Raw genomic sequence first — 25,616 nt, 5'->3', positions numbered from 1 at the left:
AATGCCATGTTAAGTATAACACTGACAAACCGGCAAGGACAGAAAGAACATGCTTACCTAAGTTATCAGTGATGATTATACCTATTAAGACCACTTAATAAGGAGGAATGAGTTCGAGTTCAAATGTGTTAAGTGAAAAAGCGTAGCCACACCAGACCAATCTGGTTCCACTTTTATGTAAAAAGATCAAGAGCTGTTTTTCGTTTGCCATGGACTCTCAAGTCACATGAACTCAGCATGCCTAGATGAACCAAGCCTGCAACCACAGGAAGAACCTAAGTGCCTGGGCTGAGGAGTGGGTCAGAATTAAGAAGTGGACACTGTATGGCAGGATCCAGAATCCAATCAGATCGAGCTCCGGCATCACCCCATGGTCAGATCCAGTCATATCATGTATCCCAGCATCACCTCATTGCAAGATCCAATCAGGTTACACCTCATGACCGGACCCAGCCCCCAGCTTGGGGAGGCAGTGCTTTGGGAGCTATCCCTGGTATTCTCCTTACTTGACTTGTTGCAAGGAATAAAATCCCTTGCCAAATCCTCCTTCATTGTCATCATTGGGCTGTCACCTGTCAAGTGACTGAACCTACCCATTGTGTGGGTATGAAAAGGTTAACAGAGAATTCTGCATGTAGTATGATTCAAAGTAATTCTTATGGTGTTTGTGAAGCTGTGAGAAAAACAGCACTTTTGTATATTGTCAGTGGGGATACAAATTAGCATAATCTCTTAGGGAAAGCAATTTGCAACAGGAATAACAAATTTAAAATGTGATTTATTTGAGGATCCCACTTCTAGGAATTTATCCATTACATACACTCATACATATACACAAAGATATATGAACATAAAATTTATTGCAGTTTTTTGGTTTTTTTCGAGACGGAGTCTCACTCTTTTGCCCAGGCTGGAGTGCAGTGGCATGATCCTGGCTCACTGCAACCTCAGCCTCCCAGGTTCTAGCGATTCTCCTGTCTCAACCTCCTGAGTAGCTGGGATTACAGGTGCATGTCACCACTTGCAGCTAATTTTTGTATTTTTAGTAGAGACAGGGTTTTACCATATTGATCAGGCTGGTCTTGAATTCCTGACCTCAGGTGATCCACCCACCTCAGCCTCACAAAGTGCTGGGATTATAGGTGTGGGCCACCGCACCCAGCCCAGAATTCTGGACACAGCAAAAAAGACTATACAATAAAAACACCCACTAGCTAGCGACTGATCAAATAAATCACATGAGAAACCTCCAGTGGGATACTATACAGCTGTTAAAAAGAACGAGAGACAAAGTGACATGTTCTGATTTGAAACAAGTGCTAAGATGGGTTTTTAAGATTTAAAGAAAAAAGGTTAAGATTCAGAATAGTGTGGATCATGTGCCCCACTGTGTAAAAAAGACGTTAACACAAAATACTTGTAGATGCTTAGAGAATTCTTGGAAAGATACTGGTAATAGAGTGAGGCTTGGGGTATAGCTGGTGGTAGTGACAAGAGAATGGAGGTCTGAACTGAGGAAACTTCTCACTCACTGTCCTTCCGTTCTATTGCATGCACATGGTAAAACTTTCTTTTCCAAAGAAAAGGATCAACAAAGGTAGTCTGAAAATATATATATTGTAGATGAACATAGATTAGAAGGAAACAGAAAAATTGTATCTGTTGAGTTAGCATGATAGAGCTGTAGGCACATGGTCACAGATTAGATCTTAACATAGAAAAATTAAATTAATGGAGAATTAGTGTAGGCGAATCACAAGTTGTTCTTTTCTTTAAAGTGCTGTTTTAATGTTGCCATTGAAATAAATAAAAATTAGTGTGGGAGGAGAGACGGGGTACCTGAGGAATTAATAGAATTATAAACATGTTGTTCTAAAATGAATAAACAGGAGAAGAATGAGCACAGAGAGCTTGCAAATGGTCCAGGGAGCAAGCACTTAGCAAGAGGTGCCAGTGCATCTGTGCCTGGTAGGGTAGTTGGCCAGGACACACTGACTCCTCTCCTTGGGAGCTCAAGGGTCAGACCTAGAGAACAAGAGAGGAGAAACTGGGGTGGAGGAGTTAGAAGAAAGTCTGGTTTGCAGATCCCAAGGAAAATCAGTTCTCTGGAGAGGATGGGTGGCAGGCACAGGATAGATGAGAGACATCTAGATCCTGTAGATCTCAAAAGAGACACCTTCCTTAGGAGGGCAGGGCTAAACTCTCCACTTGTGAGATAGTCATCTTTTCAGATTTTGATTTTTCATGACTGTCAGTAAAAAACGAAAATTGAGAGGCTGGGTGTGGTGGCTCACGCCTATAATCCCAACACTTTGGGCCACTGAGGAAGGTGGATTGCTTGAGCCCAGGAGTTCAAGACCAACCTTGGCAACATAGCGAAACCCTGTCTCTAAAAAAAATACAAAAAATTAGCCAGGCCTGGTGACATGCACCTGTAGACCCAGCTACTCGTGAGGCTGAGGTGGGAGGATCACCTGAGTCCGGGAAGTTGAGGCTGCAGTGAGTCATGATCGTGCCATTGCACTCCAGCTTAGGTGACAGACAGAGACCTTGTCTCAAAAAAAGGCCAGGTGCAGTGGCTCACACTTATAATCGCAGTACTTTGGGAGGCCAAGGCAGACGGATCACCTGAGATCATGAATTCAAGACCAGCCTTACGAACATGGTAAAATCCTGTCTCTACTAAAAATACAAAAATTAGCCAAACGTGGTGGCATGCGCCTGTAGTCCCAGCTACCTGGGAGGCTGAGGCAGGAGAACTGCTTGAACCCGGGAGGCCGAGGATGCAGTGAGTTGAGATCATGCCACTGCACTCCAGCCCTAGCAACAGAGCTAGACTCCATCTCAAAAAAAAAAAAAAAAAGGAAGAAAAGAAAATTGAACATGCATCCCCAATATATGTGTATTTATTTAATGCATACATATATTATTGTGTGAATATATTATATGCATTATAAAACATGAAAAAGTTATTTTAAAAAGATAGTTTGGCTGAGTGCAGTGGCTCACGCTTATAATCCCAGCGCTTTGGAAGGCAGAGGTGAGTGGATCACTTGAGGTCAGGAGTTCAAGATCAGCCTGGCCAACATGGTGAAGCCTCGTCTCTACTAAAAATACAAAAATTAGCCGGGCATGAAGGTACATACTTGTAATCCCAGCTACTTGAGAGGCTGAGGTGGGAGGATCACTCGAACCTGAAGGCAGAGGCTGCAGTGAGCCGAGATTGCACCACTGCATTCCAGCCTGGGTGACACAGTGAGACTCTGTCTCAAAAAAAAAAAAAAGGCCGGGCGCGGTGGCTCAAGCCTGTAATCCCAGCACTTTGGGAGGCCGAGACGGGCGGATCACGAGGTCAGGAGATCAAGACCATCCTGGCTAACCCGGTGAAACCCCGTCTCTACTAAAAAATACAAAAAAATAGCCGGGCGAGGTGGCAGGCGTCTGTAGTCCCAGCTACTCGGGCGGCTGAGGCAGGAGAATGGCGTAAACCCGGGAGGCGGAGCTTGCAGTGAGCCAAGATCCGGCCACTGCACTCCAGCCTGGGAGACAGAGCAAGACTCTAAAAAAAAAAAAAAAAAAAAATATATATATATATATATATACACACACACACACACCTAAAGTGCTTAATATTTTAAAAGCTATGTAGTTAAGTATACTTCAAGATTTTCAAAAACTTGGTTTAACATTTTGGGATGTGATAATCCAGAAGTATAGCTTCAAGTAATTTCATAACAAACAGTTGCTACTTTTTCTTTTTTTTTTGAGACAGAGTCTCCCTCTGTTCCCCAGGCTGGAATGCAGTGGTGCAGTCGCAGCTCACTGCAGCCTCTGCCTCTGGGTTCAAGGGATCCTCCCACCTCAGTCTCCCAAGTAGCTGAGATTACAGGGATCCACCACCACCGCCGGCTAATTTTTGTATTTTTAGTAGAGATGGGGTTTCACCATGTTGGCCAGGCTGCTCTTCAACTCCTGACCTCAAGTAATCTGCCCACCTCAGCCTCCCAAAGTGCTGGGATTACAGGTGTGAGCCACCACACCAGGCTGGATGCGGCTGTTTTTTTGTTTTTTGTTTTTTTTTTTTTGAGATGGAGTCTGGTTCTGTCGCCCAGACTGGAGTGCAGTGGCGCGATCTTGGCTCACGGCAAGCTCCGCCTCCCGGGTCACGCCATTCTCCTGCCTCAGCCTCCCGAGTGACTGGGACTACAGGTGTCTGCCAGCATGCCCGGCTGATTCTTTTTTTTTTTTGTATTTTTGGTAGAGACGGAGTTTCACCGTCCTTGCCAGGATGGTCTCGATTTCCTAACCTCATGATCCGCCTGCCTCCGCCTCCCAAAGTGCTGGAATTACAGGCATGAGCCACCGCTCCTGGCCTGGATGCTGCTTTTAACAGCTGCCATAGCTGAAGATACCTCACAAGGATACACAGATTCAAATGGAAGAAATATGTTAGTGGCATTGATTATGATTTAATCAATCATAATATCATTTTCCAACCCTATCCACCACCTGTGCTTTGGTTTTGGTTGAAATTGTGCATTGACTTTGTCAAGTTTTTCTTGCAAACTCTGAAGTTACTGTACTTTTAATAGTTTTTAACATATAGCTCCTCTAAAATTCTTTGGAAGGTTTAAAAATATAAAATTTTGCTCTCAAGATTTTAAAGATGCATCTGAAACTTTTTGTTGGCAAATGTTAACATTTTTGTAAAAAAAAAAAGTCTTATCACTATGGAAACATTTCCTAATATCCATATTGAAATTGCCCTTTGCATAGCATGGCTTTCTTTCAAAAAGTAGTTATTTTCTTATTTATTGTTACAACGTCATCTTTACCTTGGAGAGACGTGTGTTTGTCCTTGCAAAAATAGCCTCCAGGAAGGAGGCCACTGGGAACTACTGTACTTGGCTTCAGAAATAAGGTCCTCAAATTTGAACCACTTGTCTTTTTCGTAGAAGAAAAATCCCAGTCATTTTTTTTTTTTTTTTTTTTTTTTTTTGAGGCGGAGTCTCCCTCTATCGCCCAGGCTGGAGTGCAGTGGTGCCATGTCGGCTCACTGCATGCTCTGCCTCCCGGGTTCACACCATTCTCCTACCTCAGCCTCCCGAGTAGCTGGGACTACAGGTGCCCGCCACCATGGTCGGCTAATTTTTTGTATTTTTTGTAGAGACGGGGTTTCACCGTGTTAGCCAGGATGGTCCTGATATCCTGACCTTGTGATCTGCCCGCCTCAGCCTCCCAAAGTGCTGGGATTACAGGCGTAAGCCACTGTGCCCAGCCCAATCCCAGTCATCTTTAAGTTCTATTACTCTAATAAATGCTTTGTTTAGAAATAAACATCAAACCTCTATGTAGTAAGATATTTTCATCATCATTCCCTGAAATAGGCCAATAGGATGAAATGGCTGAATCAATTTCATGCTGTTGGCCTATTTTTATAACCTTGCCTAAATTAGAAAAAAATTTATTTACACATTTAAGGTTTTAAAAAATTTTCAGGGTTCATGTGATTATTTAATACATTTGTATGTAAACAAAAAATAAAATTCTAAGCCCTTCAACTGGCTAAGTGGACCCTGCTTCTTGGCCAAGGAGATCCAAAGTAAACCTGAGAAACTGGTTCAGGCCATGATTGGCAAAAAGGCGTAGGACATGCCTCATTATATTTTCTTCCCTTTGGAATTCAGGCACAACAGACCAGCATTAACATTAAGATAAAGAGACTTCAAGACAGACAAAACAGACTCTTTGTAGCAGTAAGACACCAGATGCTGACCTGACTCTAGTATAGCATCACATGACAGACAGCAGGCGCTGAAAGAAATTGAAGCATTTTATTCCAAAATATATCTCTCTGACATATTTTGAAACAGACCCACAAAGCTGTCTCTTGTGGGGAAAATCTACATTCTATAAAGGATCCCCTTCCTTTCCTAGGTCTTTTGCTGATCCAGGAGAGATTTAACTAAGAGTCTAGCACCTTTTACAATCTGATAAGAGACATTTGCCATCTTTTTTTGTTGTCGTTGTTGAGACGGAGTTTTGCTCTTGTTGCGTAGGCTGGAGTGCAGTGGCACGATCTTAGCTCACTGAAACCTCTGCCTCCTGGGTTCAAGTGATTCTCTTGCCTCAGCCTCCTGAGTAGCTGGGATTACAGGTGCCTGCCACCACGTCCAATTAATTTTTTTTGTATTTTTAGTAGAGACAGGGTTTCATCATGTTGGCCAGGCCTGTCTCAAACTCCTGATCTTGGGTGATCCACCCACTTTAGCCTCCCAAAGTGTAGGGATTACAGGCATGAGCCACTACCCCCGGCCTTGCTGTCTATTCTCTCCGAAGCCTGCTACCTGGAGGCTTCATCTACATAGGAAGAACTTTGGCCTCCACAACCCCCTATCTTAACCCATACACTCCTTTCTACTGATTCCAGGTCTTTTTTTGTTTCTTTCTTTTTCTTTTTTTTAGAAGGAGTCTTGCTTTGATACCCAGGCAGGAGTGCAGTAGCACAATCTTGGCTCACTGCAATCTCTGACTCCCAGGTTCAAGCGGTTCTTGTGCCTCAGCCTCCCAAATTGCTGGGATTACACGCACCCACCACCTTGCTTGGCTGATTTTTTTTAGTGGAAACGAGGTTTCACCATGTTGGCCTGGCTGGTCTCGAACTCCTGACCTCAGGTGATCCACCCGCCTTGGCCTCCCAAAGTGCTGGGATTACACGTAAGCCACCACATCAGGCCTAATTCCAGGTCTTTAGATAATAACTCTTTCAACCAATTGTCAATCAGAAAATCTTTGAATCCACCTTTGACCTGGAAGGCTGTCCCCATATTGATTGATGTCTGCCTGTAACTTCTATCCCCTTAAAAGGTGTAAAATCAGGCTGTAACCTACCCACTTTGGGCACATGTTTTCAGGACCTTTTGAGGTTATGTCCCAGGCCTTGGTCGCTCATATTTGGCTCAGAATAAAACTCTAAATATTTTACAAAGTTTGACTCTTTTATCAACATATAATTCGTAAAACTCAAATCAGTGTAATTGGAATATCCCGACTTCCTTTTTATTCTAGTTAAAGCTACTGTTACCTGATATAATTTTCCCATAAGGGTTGTTTTAACTAACAAAGTCATTGAATTTTATAAAATACATATTTTCTAGTGACCTCACAAATAAAGAGGTCTATTTTATTATTGAAACAGAAACAAGCAAATATTCTTTTTAAAAAATCTTTTTTATTTAAAAAGTTTCTACAAAAATAGGGATGAGGTTTCACCATGTTGCCTTGGCTGGTATCGAACTCTTGGACTCAAGTGATCCACCCACCTCGGCCTCCCAAAGTGCTTGGATTACAGGCGTGAGCCACCATGCCTGGCCAGAATCAAGCGAATATTCTTAATTGGAACATGTGCGAAACAGCAGTACTGAAGTCCAACTGCATAGCAGATCTCCTCCACTACACTCTTTCTTTGAAACTTCAGCAATATTTCTGTGCATCTTCCACATCTGTGGATCTGTGCATCAGAATTTGCTGACAAAACTGTGTGTTCTATTTTGTAGCTATATTGTTTTCCATGCATTATTTTAGCTATTTTTACCACATCAGGAAGACTGTTTTTCTACTGGTATGTAGTTTTTGCCTTAAGCAATTATATTTTTTAAAGCCCTCAAAACAGGCTCTTAAATATTCAGTTTACTAAAATCCTGGACTAGATTTAGTAATGCGTAATTTTAAACACCGCTAAAACATTTTAAACTATTTGTATTCATGTTGTGAATAGTTAGATTTTAAATATCTTGCTAATTATGATGGTCTCATATCATCAAGTATTACCATAAGGCACAATCTATGCTTAGGATCAGGTTTTTCTTTAATGCTAATGGTTGGAAGTTTGTATTTCACATAGTCTCCTGACGAATTTTATGTTTTTGTCTGACTTCTCAGTCTACATAGATTGTCACTGTTTTACTTCATAATTAGCACATGGTAGCAGGAAAAGAAGTGTTAACCTTGTCATTTCTTATTGTCTGCTTACACCTGCATTAATTATTTTTAGGCTGGGAGCAGTGACTCACTCCAGTAACACCAGCACTTTGGGAGGCTGGGGTGGGAGGATCCCCTGAGGCCAAGAATTTGAGACCAGCCTGGACAACATAGTGGGACCCTCATCTCTGTATATTAAAAATAAGAAATTTCTTTAGTTTTTCTGCCCATTTGGTAAAGGTTAACTCAGTTAAAACAAAATAATTTAATCCGTAAACCCACTTCCTCAAGTGAGCGTATATAAACTCCAGTCCCCTGACATAAGCCTATAGTGGATTAAACGGGCCAAGCACTATGGTTCACACCTGTAGTCCCAGCTACTTGAGAGGCTGAGATAGGTGGATTGCTTGAGCACAGGAGTTCAAGGCTGCAGTGAGCTTTGATTTTTTCACTGCACTCCAGCCTGGGTGACAGAAAAAAAAAAGAGTGGTGAATTACCAGTGAGGGGGCCTTTGTGGACCTTCCCCCCTTCCCTCAGGATATGTCATAGATGACACAGAAAATGGGACTCTCTGACATTCAGATTGAACAAGGAAGCCAGTGTCAATCCATATCTAAATTATTGGTCAAACTCAATTTTTTTTAAAGATAAAAAATATCTTGGGATGCTGATAATTTTTCCTCTTACCCATGGATCTTCTCAGGCTTCTCACCTTAGCAGCCACCATTCTAGAGCATGAACTATTTTCTGGTGACTTCTATGTAAGTTCTTTCTGCCCATTCCACTGGTTCAGATGAGGACTTCACAGGAATAGATATCTGCACTAAATAAAATCCTTGAGTCAGGGAAAAACCCAGACTTGTCATGGCATTTAACAGAGACCGGTACTTAACAGAGCTTGAATATTTACTTATTTAATTTTATTTATTTTATTTTATTTTTTGAGACGGAGTCTCGCTCTCTGTCGCCCAGGCTGGAGTGCAGTGGCCGGATCTTGGCTCACTGCAAGCTCCGCCTCCCGGGTTTACGCCATTCTCCTGCCTCAGCCTCCCGAGTAGCTGGGACTACAGGTGCCCGCCACCACGCCCGGCTAATTTTTTGTATTTTTTTTTATCTTTTTAGTAGAGACGGGGTTTCACCATGTTCGCCAGGATAGTCTCGATCTCCTGACCTCGTGATCCGCCCGTCTCGGCCTCCCAAAGTGCTGGGATTACAGGCTTGAGGCACCGCGCCCGGCCTTAATTTTTTTTTTTTTTTTTTTTGAGACGGTCTCGCTCTCTGTCGCCCAGGCTGGAGTGCAGTGGCCAGATCTCAGCTCACTGCAAGCTCCGCCTCCCGGGTTTACGCCATTCTCCTGCCTCAGCCTCCCGAGTAGCTGGGACTACAGGCACGCACCACCATGCCCGGCTAAATTTTATATTTTTAGTAGAGACGGGGTTTCACTGTGTTGGCCAGGTTGGTCTCCAACTCCTGACCTCAAGTGATCCACCTGCCTTGGCCTCCAAAAGTGCTGAGATTACAGGCATGAGCCACCCTGCCTGGCTAGAGCTTGAATTTTTAAGGCTATCCACTCCCCTCGCCCCCACAATAGTTCAGGCCTCCTTTCAGGGATATTTGTGAAGATACATCTGTGATTCCCAAAGTCAAAAGTTTCTTAATAAATTCCAGCCCCATTTAAACTGACTAACCTTATAGTCCAGTCTAAGGGCTGAGGAGACACGCACTTCAGCTACGGAACTAGCCCAGCCTTCCTCCCAAAAAGGAAATGGCTAAATTTAAGTCAAAGAGACATCGCAAATCATAGAATCATCTTTTCTTTGGTGAACAAAGAGCCCTGAATTAGGGACCTGAAGGATGAGTCAGCTGTTATACCATCCCTGCAGCCCTGGCATCCAAGTTTCTGTGACTCAAAGATAAGAGATCCATACAATTCAACATTGTTGCTCCATACAATTCAACATTGTTATTCCAAGTTATAACACCAGCACTTCGGGAGGCTGAGGTGGGTGGATCACTTGAGGTCAGGGGCTCGAGACCAGCCTGGCCAACATGATGAAGCCGTGTCCCACTAAAAATACAAAAAAATTAGCCGGGCATGCTGTGCACCTGTAGTCCCAGCTACTTGGGAGTTGGAGGCAGAAGAATCGCTTGAACCCAGGAGGCAGAGGTTGCAGTGAGCCAACCTAGATTGTGCCATTGTGTTTTGTCCAGCCTAGGCGACAGAGCGAGACTTTGTCTCAAAATAAAAAATAAAAAGGCCACTAGTATCAGAGCTTCAGAACATTTTAAACACAGTATAACAAACTCTCCTCCTCAAAATTTTTGGAGAAAGATCACATCTCAAAGAATCCTATGAAGAAATCGATATAACTGTTTAAAAGCTTTGCTTCATTTTACATTGTACAAAAGAGTTATATATTTGGGTCCTTAAATAGCAGATACTGTTGTCCTCCAGCAAGAGGTCCCCTTTTGTTATTGGTGCCCTCCAACACCAAAAGATGCGAGCGCAAGTCTGTTCGTTTCTGTACTTTGCAAACCCAGGTGGAATGGGAGTGAAGTTCATTAGGAATGGCTCGCCTACGCATTGCAGTTGGTTACCTGCCTCTGCTTCCACAGTAACTAAGAGAGGGCCAAGGGCCAAACAGGTGCCAAAGCTTGAAGTTCAAAAACCTTTGGAGGCAGAAGACGACGAAAAAAAAAAAAAAAAACCCGAGAGTTATCTGAGGGCATTTGGTGCTCAAAATGAGAGAATAAAAATGTTCATAACTTACTTAGTACCTGGACACAAAAGATAAAGTAGAAGTCAGGATTGCTGAAAATGGCCCAGGGGATGCCCATAAATAGAAGGGTATGAAGTTAGACCAGTAACACTATAACGACACTAAAATGCTTTTATCTTTCTTCTCTGTATGGTGTACAACTACCATTACAATTTCCGAAAGTAGTGCTAAGAGTCTAAGAGCGAGTGTCTTACGTGGGTATTTGGGTTTTCCATCTTCCATGGCTGCAGTTAATCACCCAGGGGCTGCGCTGCTCCCAGTCAGAAAGGTTGTGACCAGGGTACCAGAGGAGGAGCAGGTCACTGGGATAAAATTAAAGAGCATCTCTGGATCTGGCTCTGAAACCTCAACCCCCTTTAAATGATGGCAAGTCGCTCCTTTTATGGAATCTCTTCCCTCATAAAAACAAGTGGACCCTGAAAAGCAGCTGTGCATGTGGCTTTCAACAATGAGCTGTGGGCTGAGACGGAGGGTGTGGCCAAGCTTGCCAGTTTTCTGAAAGAACTCACCCCACGGGCCATTGTAGTGTTGGAAATTGCCTTGCTGCTCACTCACTCTTTCCTTAAAAGGCTTCTGATTCCAGGCCAGAGTTAGAGAAACGGGACGAATAACTCCCCTGTCATCCATCATGAAGAGCTTAGCACAGGCGGATTTCTCAGATCAGCTCCTCATTCATTAACGCGGTGCCTGAGGGCTGAGGCTGTGTGTGTGAAGGGACCACAGGAAAAAACACCAGTCACAGAAAGGAGAGGAGAGCTCAGATGCTGCCATTCAAGACAGAGTTCTGAAGGCCGAAAACATCAGCAGAACAGCACAGCGGTGAAACACACACAGCCTGTAAATAATAAACTGGACTGGAGCTCCCAGCACTTTTCTCTCACTTTGCTCGATTTCAACCACAAGATGGCAGGCGATGGCCCTCAGATCCTCACAGCTTGTCAGATGTCACTCCCAAGAGGTGAGGAAAGCAAGCTCCCACCGTCCTCTCCAATGGCCATCACCACACTCTTAGGAGGCAGCTATAAGCTACACTCATGGATATTTTATGTTTTTATGTAAATAATAAACTGTTAAAAAACAATCCTAATTTCATTAGTTATTATTATTATTATTATTATTATTATTTTGAGATGGAGTCTTGCTCTGTTGCCCAGGCTGGAGTGCAGTGGTGCAATCTCGGCTCACTGCAACCTCCACCTCCCGGTTCAAATAATTATCTTGCCTCAGCCTCCTGAGTAGTAGGGACTACAGGTGCGTGTGCCACCACGCCCAGCTAATTTTTTGTATTTTTAGTAGAAATGGGGTTTCACTATGTTGGCCAGGCTGGTTTCGAACTCCTGACCTCAAGTGATCCACCCACCTCGACTTCCCAAACTGCTGGCATTACAGGCATTGAGCCACTGCGCCCGGCCTCATTAGTTGTTATTTATGATGTTAAAGAAAAAGTTCTAGAATTTGAGTCAGAGGGCATGAATTCCAGGCCTCGGACTTCTCTAAGATGATACTTGACCCCAGGAAACCACCTCCTGAAGCCTCAGTTTCCACTTGGGTACAATAAGAAAACAGGACTTGAATGAACCCTGGGAAACCTTCCAGAAACCAAGTCTTCGAGTGAAACAGCACGTGGAGCAGTGAAAGGAATGAAGCGGGTCAGGAATGAAGCGGGTCACGAACAAACCGTCCGTAATGCTTCATTGACACTTCATCCTTGGGGAATGGGCTGTTCCACATGGCAAGTTTTCCACATAATTGAATTTTAAATGCTGAAATTTGTTTTCCTTTTAACCTGTAAGGGAAATCTTTCTAAAGTGTATTACATGCTTCTCTGGCTTTTTAAACAGCAAGCTGAGTATAATTTCACCTTTCCTTAATGTCTCTAAGTCATTGTGAGGATGACCTCTTACTGTATATCCAGTCCTGCATAGAGCATCAGGCACCTCTGGGCATATTCAGGTAGGCAGGACCCTTATGCTACATGTCCCCAGAGACTACAGTATCAAGCTGTAATTGGAAATTCTTTCTCTCTACCATCTCCTACCTACATCACTACCTGCAGTCATTTCTCCAAGTAACATCTTCTAGCAGCCTCCTGACACTGTTTAAAATCTGCTAGAATCCAGACAGAACTCAAGGTTGCCACGGGTAACCAGAGTCTAAGCTTGCAACAACCCTAAATTTAATTTTACATACAAGTTCAAGGAAGCGGGTACTGTGCTGAAGGTGACTTCTGACTAGGGCTGACATTCCACTGTCCTCACAGCATGTCATACTTCTGTACCAATTGGTCTGTCGCCCTGAGCCCTCCAGCCCCCTCCTGCCAGCCCAGCATCCTGGCCCCTCTTCAGGGACCACACAGACTTCTCACACTCCAGGGACTCAAAGGTGCCGTCAGTCTCTGCAGCCTCCGGGACCCGGTTCTTGCATGTGCCAGCACCCCTTCCAAATGGTGGCTCCCCGTGCCACGCCACTCGCTCAGTATTGGAATGAACCCCAGTGTCTGGACCAAAAATTATTCTCTGTCTTCCCTGTGGAGTGAAAGGGCAGAGTTTGAGGCTCTTCTCTCTCCCTCAAACTCAAAGGGATTTTCTCAGGTGTACGCTGTGCTCTGGGTCCAGGTTGCCTGAGGCTGACGGGGTGGGTGTTAAAAGTTACCTCTGGCTGAACATCTACCATGTGCCAGATGCTGTATTCAGTACATTAGGTAAATCATCTGTCATCCACTCAACAATCCTTTTACAGAAATAGCAGCAACAGCCTGTGGCTGAGGTCAACTGCCCCCGTCACACAGTCAGTAAGTGGGTCCAGAAGCCAGACTCACCTCTCCGAGGCCCGCGTTCTTTGCACTGTGCTGTGCTCACATTTATTAATGTACAAAGATGGCCAGGTGCAGTGGCTCATGCCTGTAATCCTAGCACTTTGGGAGGCTGAGGCGGGTGGATCACCTGAGGTCAGAGGTTCAAGACCAGCCTGGCCAACATGGTGAAACTCCGTCTCTACTAAAACTACAAAAAATTAGCCGGGCGTGGTGGCAGATGCTTGTAATTCCAGCTACTCGGGAGGCTAAGGCAGCAGAATCACTTAAACTCGGGAGGCAGAGGTTGCAGTGAGTCGAGATCGCGCCATTGCACTCCAGCCTGGGCAACAAGAGTGAAACTCTGCCTTAAAAAAAAAAATACAAAGACGCCCAAAGTTTACATTCTGCAGAAATGCATTTTAAGTGAAAAGACTTACTTTTCAGAAAAGACATTTGTTTCTGTTTTGGTGTGTGGGTTTTGTTTTAATTAATTCCATATTTTGTGACCAATTTGGAACAATCTGTCCTTAGGGAACAGATCTGGCTTACTTATAGAAAGCTAGGGAGTGACTGGAGTTACAAAGTATTCCTTTGTAGGAATGAATCTAGAAAACCTTCCCAGTTCTCCCTGCACCAAACAAGTAAGTAGAACATTCCAGAAAGTCCCCAGAGTAGATGTGATGGAGCTCATAAACAAAAACTTTCCTCTATGAGTTATCAGCTATGCCTTCAAGATGGGGCACATGACATCAAACACCACGAATACCTCCCCTTCCCAGAAAGTTCTCTAGAAGTTCCCACCAGGAGGAAGCTGCTACCACTCAAAAGAATGAAGGCTTCCCAGGGTTACTAGGGATCAGGAGTGTCAGCCAGTGAGAAGGTAGGAATCAGGAATGGGGTCTGTAATTGGGAGACAGTCACAGGTTTAGGCTCTAAACCGGGTCTGGGGTACAGAAGGTCTGTCAACCCATGGCCTTGAATTTTTTGTTCTTTCTCCAAGGATGGACATTCCAAATCGACCCTAAACTAACTTTTGAAATAAGCAAATCATGACCTTATCTTCCACATATTGTAACTGCTCCTTTCACACTTAACACACACATGGTTCTCAGAGTGTCCTCATCAAAAAAACATCCACAGTGCTCTAAAGTGTTCAGTGTCAGGGAGGAAATCATCCGAAAAATGGACTCCTATAAGATGACAGGGACAAAATGTCACCTCTACTAGTAGTTTTCTAGGGTGACCACAGGAGGCTTAAGCAATAGGGATTTACTGTGTCACAGTTCTAAAGGTGAGATGCTGGAGCTCAAGGTGTCAGCAGGGCCAAGCACCGCTAGTTTGGAGAGGTTAGGAAAGGGTCTGTACCAAGCCTCTCTCCTAGCTTCTGGTCGTTCCTTCGCTTTCAGCAGCATAACTCCAATCACACATGGTGTTACTCCTGTGCGAGTCTGTGTCCGAATTTGCCCTTTTTATAAAGACAACAGTTATCCTGGAATAGGAGCCAACCTACTCCGGTAGGCCCTCATCTTAACTAATTATTCCTGCAATGACCCTATTTCTAAATAAGGTCATATTCTGGGGGCTAGGACTTCAACATATGAATTTTGAGGGGACATAATTCAACCCGTAACACCATCTAAGCTCGTTTTGAATCCAAAATCAAACTCCAGACAGGGAGCAGAACAGACTGCAAGAGAGTGCCTCATATGACAGGCCGTACATGCTAGTATGGACCATTTATCATGCTGGCAGGTAAGTTGGTGTGTTGACCCCTGAAACCCACTGCTTACAAGTAAGAGTGAACAGGCAACCATCAACCGAGGAACCATTTGCTTGGGGGCAGAGAGGTACACTGGGGTCTCTACAGAACTCTTAATTTCTACTTATCACTTTTTAAGACAAAATTCACATAGGTAGGTGGGAAAATTTAGCATTGAAGGAAACAGTCAAAGAGTGACAAGGAACATTTTGAGAACATTCAAAATACTTTCAACTCCCTACTACCTAAATTGCAAAGTGCTTCTAGTCCTGAAGCTCTGCCTAGAGCTAAGTTTGCCAAAAGGAGCCTATATTACAATTGGGCTTCCTTTTGTTTTATTTTATTTATTTTGAGATAGAGTCTTGCTCTGTTGCCCAGGCTGGAGTGCAATGGCGGTGCAATCTCGGCTCACTGCAACATCCACCTCCTGGGTTCAAGTGATTCTCCTGCCTGAGCCTCCCGAGTAGCTGGGATTACAGATATGTGCCACCTGGCTAATTTTTTGTATTTTTAGTAGAGGCAGGGTTTTGCCATGTTGGCCAGGCTGGTCTCAAACTCCTGACTTCAGGTGACCAACCCGCCTCAGCCTCCCAAAGTGCTGGGATTTTAGGCATGAGCCACCACGCCTGGCCGGACTTGCTTGCATAAGATGAGGCAGGGGGCTTGTTTTCCTTGTCAGTTTGGGTAGGTAGAAAATAAGCTTTATAGTTTGTTCTTCTTCATAAGTCATTTTCTTCCCTGGTGTCTGCGATTATACTGAGGAGGTATTTTATGAAGATCTAAACCATCCATGAAATGATGCACCAGATCGCACAAGGATCAAAGTACAGATCTGGTGCAGAAGTTGAGGTAGTACAACGCAGTGGTTAGGAATACAGACAATGGAGCCAGAAGGACTTGGGTTGAAATCTGCTTTTGCCTCTTACTTAGGTGACCGTGGGCAAGTCATATACAGCCAAGGTTTCTCATCAAAGGCTATCCTTTATGGAATTGTGGTCGCTATTAAATGAGACAGTGCCTGGCAGACATCCTCTACCGTAGAAACTGCTCAATAAATGGTAATTCTTGCAATTATTCAAGAGAACTAGGGAGTGAAAAATCAAGCTAGTCTGTCTTGTTAACTCCTTGATTGTTATGAGGCAAACGGAGCCCAGGACTTGAGGATTCCGTGCCTCATTACTCGATTCAATTTCAAGCTCTCTTTCATGAAGACCAAGCAATAGGTCTTGGCCTTCCCCCTTCTCCTACCACTACATCTCAGTGGCTTCAGGATATACCCTCTTTCACCTGGCTTTTCATCGTCTAGCACACACACGGCTGCATCAACACAGAAAGGAACTTCAAAGTCATGACTGTTGACCACTAAACGAGATTTTACTTCCTCAGCTGTGGAAGGTTTCCAGAAGCCCAGTGTTTTCATTACATGTTCTTATTTTCTGTATCTCTTTTTTTGGAGGCAGGGTCTTGCCGTGTTACCCAGGCTGGAGTACAGTGGTGCAAACATGGCTCACTGCAGCCTCGACCTCCTGGGCTTAAGCAATCCTCCCACCTCAGCCTCTCGAGTAGCTGGGACTACAGGTGTGCACTACCATGCCCAGCTAATTATATATATATATATTTTTTTAGAGATGGGGCCTTGCCATGTTGCCCAGGCTGGTCTTGAACCCCTGGGCACAAGCAATCTTCCCGTCTCGGGCTCCCGAAGTGCTGAGATTACAGGCGTGAGCTACCTTGCCCCTATTTTCTGTATTCTTGATGCTCTGACATTTGGAGTCTTGATCGTGGACAGGCTGCCCCTCCCAAGAGTAGCTGATTCCTAGAGATAGCAAAGGACTCCCTTGTGAATAGAGCTTTAACATACAAACCAACCAACCCAGAGCCACACACAATTATCTCCTTTATCAAACTCACACACCAAGCCAATATTCTCCCTGCCTCAGATCACTCCAGGGCCAGACATCTGGACAACTAAGGACCACCCATATAGTCGGGAGCCTACTGAAATTATTCAAACTATCCAATCCTAAGCACACTCAGCCACCTACCCTGCCTCCTCTGTTCCTTCCCATGAAAACCTCCATAAAGCCTATGGAGCTGGGTGCAGTGGTTCACAACTGTAATCCTGACACTTTTGGAGGATGACGTGGGGGGATCACTTGAGGTCAGGAGTTTGAGACCAGCCTGGGCAACATAGTAAGGTACCATCTCTACAAAAAAAGAAAAAAAAGAAAAGCCAGATGCAGTGGTGCACACCTGTAGACATAGTTACTAGAGAGGCTAAGGTGGGAGGATCCTCTGAGCCCAGGAGTTCAAGGCTGCAGTGAGCTATGATTGTGGCTCTGCACTCCAGCCTGGGTGATAAGAGTAAGATGCTGTCTGTAACAAAAAAATAAAAAGTGAAATAAAGGCTCTGGGCCATGCTGTCCTCTCTCTTCTCTGCCTCCTCACTGACCCCTGCACTGCCCTGTGTAGCCCTGTGTGGTGTGGTATGCCTCCTGTTTCTACAGATCTCAGACTTCGTGACGGCCATTTCCATGTCTGTCTCTTACCATACGTGATTAAAACAAATCTCAAGTATGTTATGGAACAGCCAGTTGCAACAACTATGAATCCCACTGGTCTATTCCCTGACATTTTCTCCTATTCCTATTTCCTAAGCTCCTCAACTTCAGCCATTTGAGTCCAGATACCAACAGGCCACATCCATCCAAACATCTCTTTCAGAGTGCCCAGAAGTGGAGTGGTGCACCAAATCGGACATTCGGCTGGGAGTCAGAGACAGAGCCTGAGCCTCGGCTCTGTCAGTTATCACTGTGGCATCACAGGAACACCGCTAAACCTGTGTGGGCTTCTGGAACAACAATACTAGCCCAGATAGGTAAAAAAGTGTTTCACAGATTCACCCCTAGTATTTCAGCATAGGCAGCTACAGCGAACCTCCCTCCCACCCCAATACCACCATCCCAACAAACTTACCCAGGGTCTCAAAGCTAGTTGCTAGAAGACCTTGGAGAGAACCTGGAATCCCAAAGCTAGTCCACTGCTCCCTCCGTCACAACACATGTGATCCTTCTTCAGAGCTTCAATAAAGATTTTAGTTCTACGTTCCACCTTCTGTCATGACCCTGGCCTGTCACCCTTCTATTCTTCTTAATCTTCTTTCTTTGCAAAACTGGGCATCATCCTATCACTCCCCTAACAAGTGAATGAAAACATCAAGGAATCCTCCACTGGTAGCTGGAAAGTCATCTCATCCCAGGGGTAGATAGGTTTTCAGAGGCTGGGAAAGAAAACTTTGCCTCCCAAAGGTTCCAGCAACTCCCAAACACTCTCCATTATGGTAGTAATGATGATATTAATACATATAGAGTACTACTTACTAGACAGTGCTAACCCCTTTATATGTTCTATTTCATCATTTAGTCATTGGCATCAATAGTCTTAAGATTCCCACTTCACAGATGGGGAATCTGAGGCTAAGAGGTATAATTTTCCCAAGATCAACCAGCTAGTAAAGGGAACCCAAGGAGGCAGCCCCAGTTATCTCTTCTGGAGCTGGAGCTCCTGACTACTTCGTCTTCCTGCTGGAGGGCCCCTCCCTGATCTTCCTTCTACCTCTCTATCCAAATCAGCTTCTTTCCAACCAGATAGCTGCAGATGGTAGGGACTCTTAGGGACCACTTTCAAAGGACTATCTCCAGCTCCATGGCAATCCCCACTTCTAAGCCTGGACCCAGCCTCCAGGAACCTGAGTCACTCTGTCAACTCCTTGTAGCATCTTGAGCCTGGTGGTAGTCAGCCTTGCTCCTTTTCTGAGAACAATCTCTAATCCCAAATAAAATCATTTCATCCCTCCTTGAAAATGAGTGGCTTTTCCCAGTAACGGCCAGTCAGGCACCTAGCCATTGGCTAAAAGCATCTCTGCAGTTGAAGGGGCAAACCAAAGGAAATACTGGTGAGAGTGTCCACTGCAAAAGTCCTCACACCTGCCAGCCAGCTCTGTGCTATGTCCTTTCCATGTACTGGATCATTTGAATTTGGACCATGTTGTATGTGCCCGATGACTTCTTGTTGACCCTCCACATCCAATCTCCATTCTTCTCCACCCTGCACTTTGCACCAGGGCACTGACACATATAGACAAATCAATGGACTCCCCTGTCCCTGGCTTCTGGCTGGTTTCCACTGATGGGAGGCTCTGACACTGGAGGGAGGGTGAAGATTAAGATCAAGGTATTTCTGCTCTGGTTCTCTCCTTGCAGAGTCGCCTTGGATGACATGTCTCCATCATCCAAAGGTCACTACGTTTCTCAAGGTGGCCACTCTCTCCTTCTAGGACATAGGAGCCTTACTCCCAGGAGCCCCTGAAAGCTTGACATGGATCTCACTCAGAATATCCTCAGATTCTCTTTCCCATCTCTTTCCTATATACCTATCATGAAAACCCTGATGTGTAGTGAAGGGTTAACTCACCAGGGGTTGGTTATTGAGACTATGTGCATTCCAAAGAAAGGACTGGCTCCTGGGAGATAAGATCTAACCCCTTAGAATATCCTGCTTGACAAGAGCGTCTTTGTATACCTGGGGGTATTTGGCCTTGCCAGAGAGTTTATGCTAAGAAAGCGACTTACGGCGGAAGACTTGGGTCATGTGGCATTAGTTTGACCTCTGGAGAGACTGGAGAGGAGTAGCTAAGGTCAACCACACAGGTACTCCATGCTTATATGACCCACTCCCAAGAAAAAACCTTGGACACCAAGATTCGAGTGAGCATCCCTGGTTGGCATCAAACATCATTGCTGGGAGAACCGAGCACTGTCTGCGCAACTCCACCGGGAGAGACAACTGGAAGCTTCTGCCTGGGCTCTTGGACTCTACTCTCTGTGTCTTTTTACATTTGCTGATGTTTATCTGTGTTCTTTCAGTGTCATGAATTGGAACTAGAAATATGACTGCTTTTCTGAGTATGTGAGTCCTAGTTAATCACTGAACCTGAGAATGGTCTTGGGGCCCTTGAGGTCTTGTTCCCCAATTCACCTGGGAAACACCAAGACAGTCCAATAACTTAATATGGTGATGGGTGGCCAGAAATACGAAATAGAAAACAGAAATATGCTCAAGAGTATTCAACAAACATTCAGATAAGATCCAAGTGGATCTTCCAGGGTGGGGCTTCAGGATCGTGAGTCTGGGAGCCTCATGGTTGTTGGGACTAAGGTGACATGGGACAGGCAGATGAAAACACATCCAAGACCCAGCCTTTGGTGCTCCAATGGAAGATGTGATGCTCTGTTGAATGGATGAGGAGGTTTAAATGAGACATTTCTTATGACATCAGCTTCTTACTGGCAGGACTCATAAACCTCTGTAGCTGCAGATCTGCACATCAGGCATCCGGGAACCACCGGGTTCCTGTGTCCAGCCCCCGTGCCAGCAGGCATTCCCCCTACTTACCTGGCCCCACTGACATCAACTCCAACCATCAGCTGCCCATTCAGCGAGAGGATCTCATCCCGCAGTCGGACCTTCCCACTCTTCCCTGCTGGGCTGTTCTTCCTCAGCTCTGTCACCCAGATGCAGCCCACATCCAGCACAGGACCCTGGTGGGTTTTCCTCTTCTTGCCCCCTCTGCGCTTGTCGCCATAGTCCCCGAAAACAGGGATGTTCCCAAAACTGAGGCCCACAGTCTCTGTGTCCCCCAGCTCCTTGGTGAGGTACACAGTACAGATCTCCATTTCGGGGGGGCTGTGATCAGGTGGGACCGTACTCTCATCTACAGCAAAGTTCAGTTGGATGTACTCCTGCAGCTTCTGGATGGCCGCCTGGCAGAGCCGCTGCTCCGGCCCGTCCCCACCCTCCTGCAGGCTGTTCTGCAGCCACTGGTAGAGGAGGGGCAGGTGCAGCACGGCATTGTCCTGGGTGATGGGCATGGTGCTCACTCCCAGACACCAGCATCATGAGAGGTCCTGCTCCTGGGGGCCGGACCCCACAGGGCCCCACGTCCCCTGGGATCCCTGGCCATCATCAGCTTTGCCTGTGTTCATGTTCAGGCTGGCAGATGAGCCTAGGGACACCTACTCGAGACTATGCTGTTTGCCTTGGCAGGAGGAAGACAGGACCCAGTTAGAACAACTGTGGAACAATGGCGCTGGAGTGCTCAACGAGGGAAGGAAGGAAGTGTCTAGCAAGTCCCTGCTGGGTTCATTTCACAGCAGGACCCATGCAAGTGACACAGGAATGGAGGATCCCTCCAGCAGTGGCCGTGTGTCCTTCCCTCGGCTCATTCACACCTGGGATAGGAAGAGGAAAAAACAAAAAGCTCCAGTTACAACAGTGAGCCTTCTCACCTAGAAAACATAGCCTCCTGTGTTACAGAAGGACCATGTGTACTTTTCAGGCACCAAGCACAAACCCTAACACCTAACGTAGAACCTAACGCCTACGCATTCCCCCATGTGGCTCTCTCCCAGACAGACGTCTCTGGAACACTGGCCTTCTCCAGGAAGTTTCCCGGATCAGCAGAGAAACCAGGTGACTTGTGTCAAGACAACCCCCACCAGTATACCATCAAACTCACATCCAACCAGGAGGCTGTGTGACAAGACCCCATGGAAGGCTGTGGAAGGATCTGCATACATTTAAAATCTTACACTCCTAGAAAATGAAAATCTATGTTGATTTGCCTTGGTCAGCCCAGCAGCATACACAGGAGGGCTCTCCATTCCAAAAATATGTTCTGACAACACTACCCAGAGAAGAAAGATCCGATCAACACCAGGGAGAGATCCCGCCTCCGTCCCAGGGCAACACCATTCCTAAACTTCACAATCACGTAGATTCAGAGGGAAGTTCGGCTCTTTGCAGCCCAGATTTTAGTCTCCTTTCTCCATTTCCTTTGGTAAATGGTTAAAACTGACTTATTTTCAGGCCAACCTAAAAGCCATCCCCTCCAAAGAAATGTTTCTCCAAACGCCTGGATGGGAAGACAGGTGCCTTCTTTGCCTTGCTTTTAAACACATTGAATACAGTGGTGACACCAGTCAGCAGATAGCAGGGCCAGTGGCTCCCACCAGAGCTAGAGCCTCACACTCCCTCTGAATTCTGCACGGTGCCTGGCACACATTAGGTCCCCAGTGAAAGGTTCATTGAATTCTACTGCCAACTCGCCTTCTCCACCAAAGAAAAATTTCACCTCCATTCTCCATAAACATAGAAAAATGATCCCTTTCACGCTCTTCTCTGAACTTCACTTTCTCCCAGAGAAAGTCAATATAAACTGTGCCATCTAAGGTGGAAAACATTCTCCAGCCTTCTCAGGAAGTGATTTAACAAGGAATAATAATGCATGGGAGAGGTGTCAGAAGCCATGTCAATAATAAATGACCTTATTACTCAGTAACCAAAAAGAAATTTCCAATATAGCGTGCTTTCAGTTTCCAAAGAACTTGAGTGCCAGCTATTAATTAGTTCCAAATAAATCAAAAGCTTAGCAAATATCACCTATATAATCACATAGTTGTTAAAAAGAAATGCAAGGCTGGGTGCGGTGGCTCACTTCTGTAATCCTAGCACTTTGGGAGGGTGAGGCGGGAGGATCACAACGTCAGGAGTTGGAGACCAGTCTGGCCAACATGGTGAAACCCCGTCTCTACTAAAAATACAAAAACTAGCTGGGTGTGGTGGCAGGCGCCTGTAATCCCAGGCACCTGTAATCCCAGATAGGGTTTCACCATGTTGACCAGGGTGGTCACCGTCTTATCCATCAATATATTCACTATGCCAACACAGCACCTACCACATCATAGATTCCCAATAATTTATAAGACATTTTAAAAGATCCTTTACATTAAAATCTTAACAGCCTGTGATTCAAGATGTTAGTCACAGTTTAGATGGCTCCCTACATATAAAAACAGTAAATACCAGGCCAGGCGCAGTGGCTCACGCCTGTAATCCCAGCACTTTGGGAGGCTGAGGCGGGAGGATCACGAGGTCAGGGGATCGAGACCATCCTGGCTAACACGGTGAAACCCCGTCTCTACTAAAAATACAAAAAAAAAAAAAAAAAAAAATGAGCTGGGCATGGTGGCGGGCGCCTGTAGTCCCAGCTACTCGGGAGGCTGAGGCAGGAGAATGGTGTGAACCCCGGAGGCGGAGCTTGCAGTGAGCCGAGATTGCGCCACTGCACTCCAGCCTGGGCGACAGAGCCAGACTCTGTCTCAAAACAAACAAACAAACAAACAAACAAAAACCCAGTAAATATCTTGGGCAAGATGCTATTTAAATAAGTCTGATTAAGGAAAACCAAACTGAAGAGTAGTAGGAAATGTTTTCCTGGTGTCAATTTGTATTCATTTGATTTATTCAGCAAGTATTTATCGAACATTTATCAAGTCGTTGAACTTGGCACTGGTTATATACCAGCGATAAGGCAAATTCCTTACCCTGAAGGAATTCATAGTCTAGTGGGGAGATACATAAATGGAAATTAGTGTGTAATAGGTCTACGATACCACCACCCCCGCCTCCCCCCGCCTCCGGTTTCGTGGGGGTGGTGCAGAGCCTGACATCTCACCCAAGCTGGAACAATGAGGGTTCTTCCCTGAGACCTCAGTACTGCGACTCTGAAAGAGTCCTAGTTTCTACCGTGTGGCCGGAGTCATAGTTTTTGAACTAACGAACTTTTGAATGATTCTATCTCCTGTGTGGATTGAGTAGCAAAGAAAGTCATCCTGCTAAGAAATAAAAGTTGACCGGTGGCGGGCAGAGGCGCAGGACCGGGAGAGAACGCCCCCTGGGTTCCCCACAGCTTTCTCGTCCTCACTTTCCGCCGTCCTGGACGGGGCCGCATTGCTGCCCTCGCCCTAACCTGAAAGACAGCATCGATCCTTACAATAAATTACATTGTAAAATTTTGACGACTTTAAAATGAAAGAAAAAAGGTAAAGCGAAATGAAACTAAACAAAACTTTAAACGAAAATAAACTTTACCTTGAGTTGTTTTCCACTCTGCAACTCCAGTAGTTAATTACTACATTGGAAGTGAGTGAAGCTGATTGGCTCAGCTCGAATCTGATGTCCAATCACTGTTGGCCAAGGGCATGGGGCCGCAGGATAGCAACAGGGCCACTGAAACCCACCCTCAGGCCCTAGAAGGTGGTAGGCGCAGGGGGACAGTTTTCAGAAGAGGAAAAGTTGTTGGAAATACACAGACACCCTTAAAGACACTTAGTCTTATTCTTAGGTGTCCATGGGCTACACAGCCTTTCAATCCCATACCTATACTTGAGGGCTTTCCAGTAATCCTTCTAGTCCTTTATTCTATCAACCCATTCTCCTGGGATTTTTCTATAAACAAGGGAACTAGAAGCATCAATATCCACTTGCAATGATTTGAGATGATTCAGGGCATAAGAAAAGGCAGACGATGTTGCAATACTATGAAAAGTGTGGTTCTTCCACGATATCCAATAAAATACTTCAGTGAGCAAAACATTGGCTCAGAGAAGATACAGAACAGCAATCTGCAGTCACAAATACTGACCTCCCTGGATGGCTGGTCTGTGCAAAGGGCTACAAACTTTCCATCTTGAAGATCAATCTATCTCAACAGTGAGCACAATTTTTGGACATGGTGGTGCACTGCAGCAGCCCCGTCCACTTTTGTGTATCATAAATAATTCTCCAATTAGACTCCCATCTCAAGCAAATAGCTATGATAATTTAAATTAATTTTGAGTCACTTGAAGCTGACAGCCTTAGCATTCAAAATAAATGCTTCTGTTACTGAGATAATGTACTGATATGGTGTTAAAATCTACCAACTTTCTTGGATACTGTCTCAGCTAAGCCATGCATTCTCAGTAGGTGACATTACTCACAAGGGGGTGAAAATTAGTTGAAGGAGGCAAAAAAAGTCTTAGATGCTGTAATGGTTAGCAGACCCCTCCTCCTCCTACCAAAGCTCAATCCTACCCGACAAAATCTTATTCCTTAGTATTTTCTCATGTTACAGAGAAGTTAAATTTAATTTTTCTCCAGGCAGGGATGTGAAGATGATAAAAGGGTTGAGAACCAATGAACTAACTGAAGCTAATCATCTCCTACAGGCCGAGAGTCACCCAAAATTCAGAGCCTAGATCCTTAACGTGGCTGGGGGTATAAAAGGATCCTCTGGTTTATCTAGACCCTGACTTAAAATCAGATTCACACTGGGCTGTCATGTACTAGCTCTCCCTTCCAGATGTCCTGGATTCTAGACGTTCTCCTATTCTGACCTCTGCTAAATTCCAAGTTCCTCGA

At 45.1% G+C, this 25,616-nt stretch overlaps 1 protein-coding gene across 1 annotated transcript in view; it reads right to left on the bottom strand.

Annotated features, from left to right (window-relative positions):
* Positions 1-25,616, bottom strand: part of PDZD2 (PDZ domain containing 2) — a 386,629-nt gene that overhangs the window by 353,382 nt on the left and 7,631 nt on the right. Inside the window, exon 2 of the mRNA XM_011980798.1 lies at positions 20,769-21,604. Within this exon, the coding sequence (XP_011836188.1) occupies positions 20,769-21,244 (476 nt within the window). The 5' untranslated portion in view covers positions 21,245-21,604. The remainder of the gene's footprint in view (positions 1-20,768; positions 21,605-25,616) is intronic.

The sequence above is a fragment of the Mandrillus leucophaeus genome, unplaced genomic scaffold, assembly GCF_000951045.1.
Source record: "Mandrillus leucophaeus isolate KB7577 unplaced genomic scaffold, Mleu.le_1.0 Scaffold218, whole genome shotgun sequence".
Classification (NCBI taxonomy): Eukaryota; Metazoa; Chordata; class Mammalia; order Primates; family Cercopithecidae; genus Mandrillus; species Mandrillus leucophaeus.
This window is presented reverse-complemented; position numbering and strand designations above follow the sequence as displayed.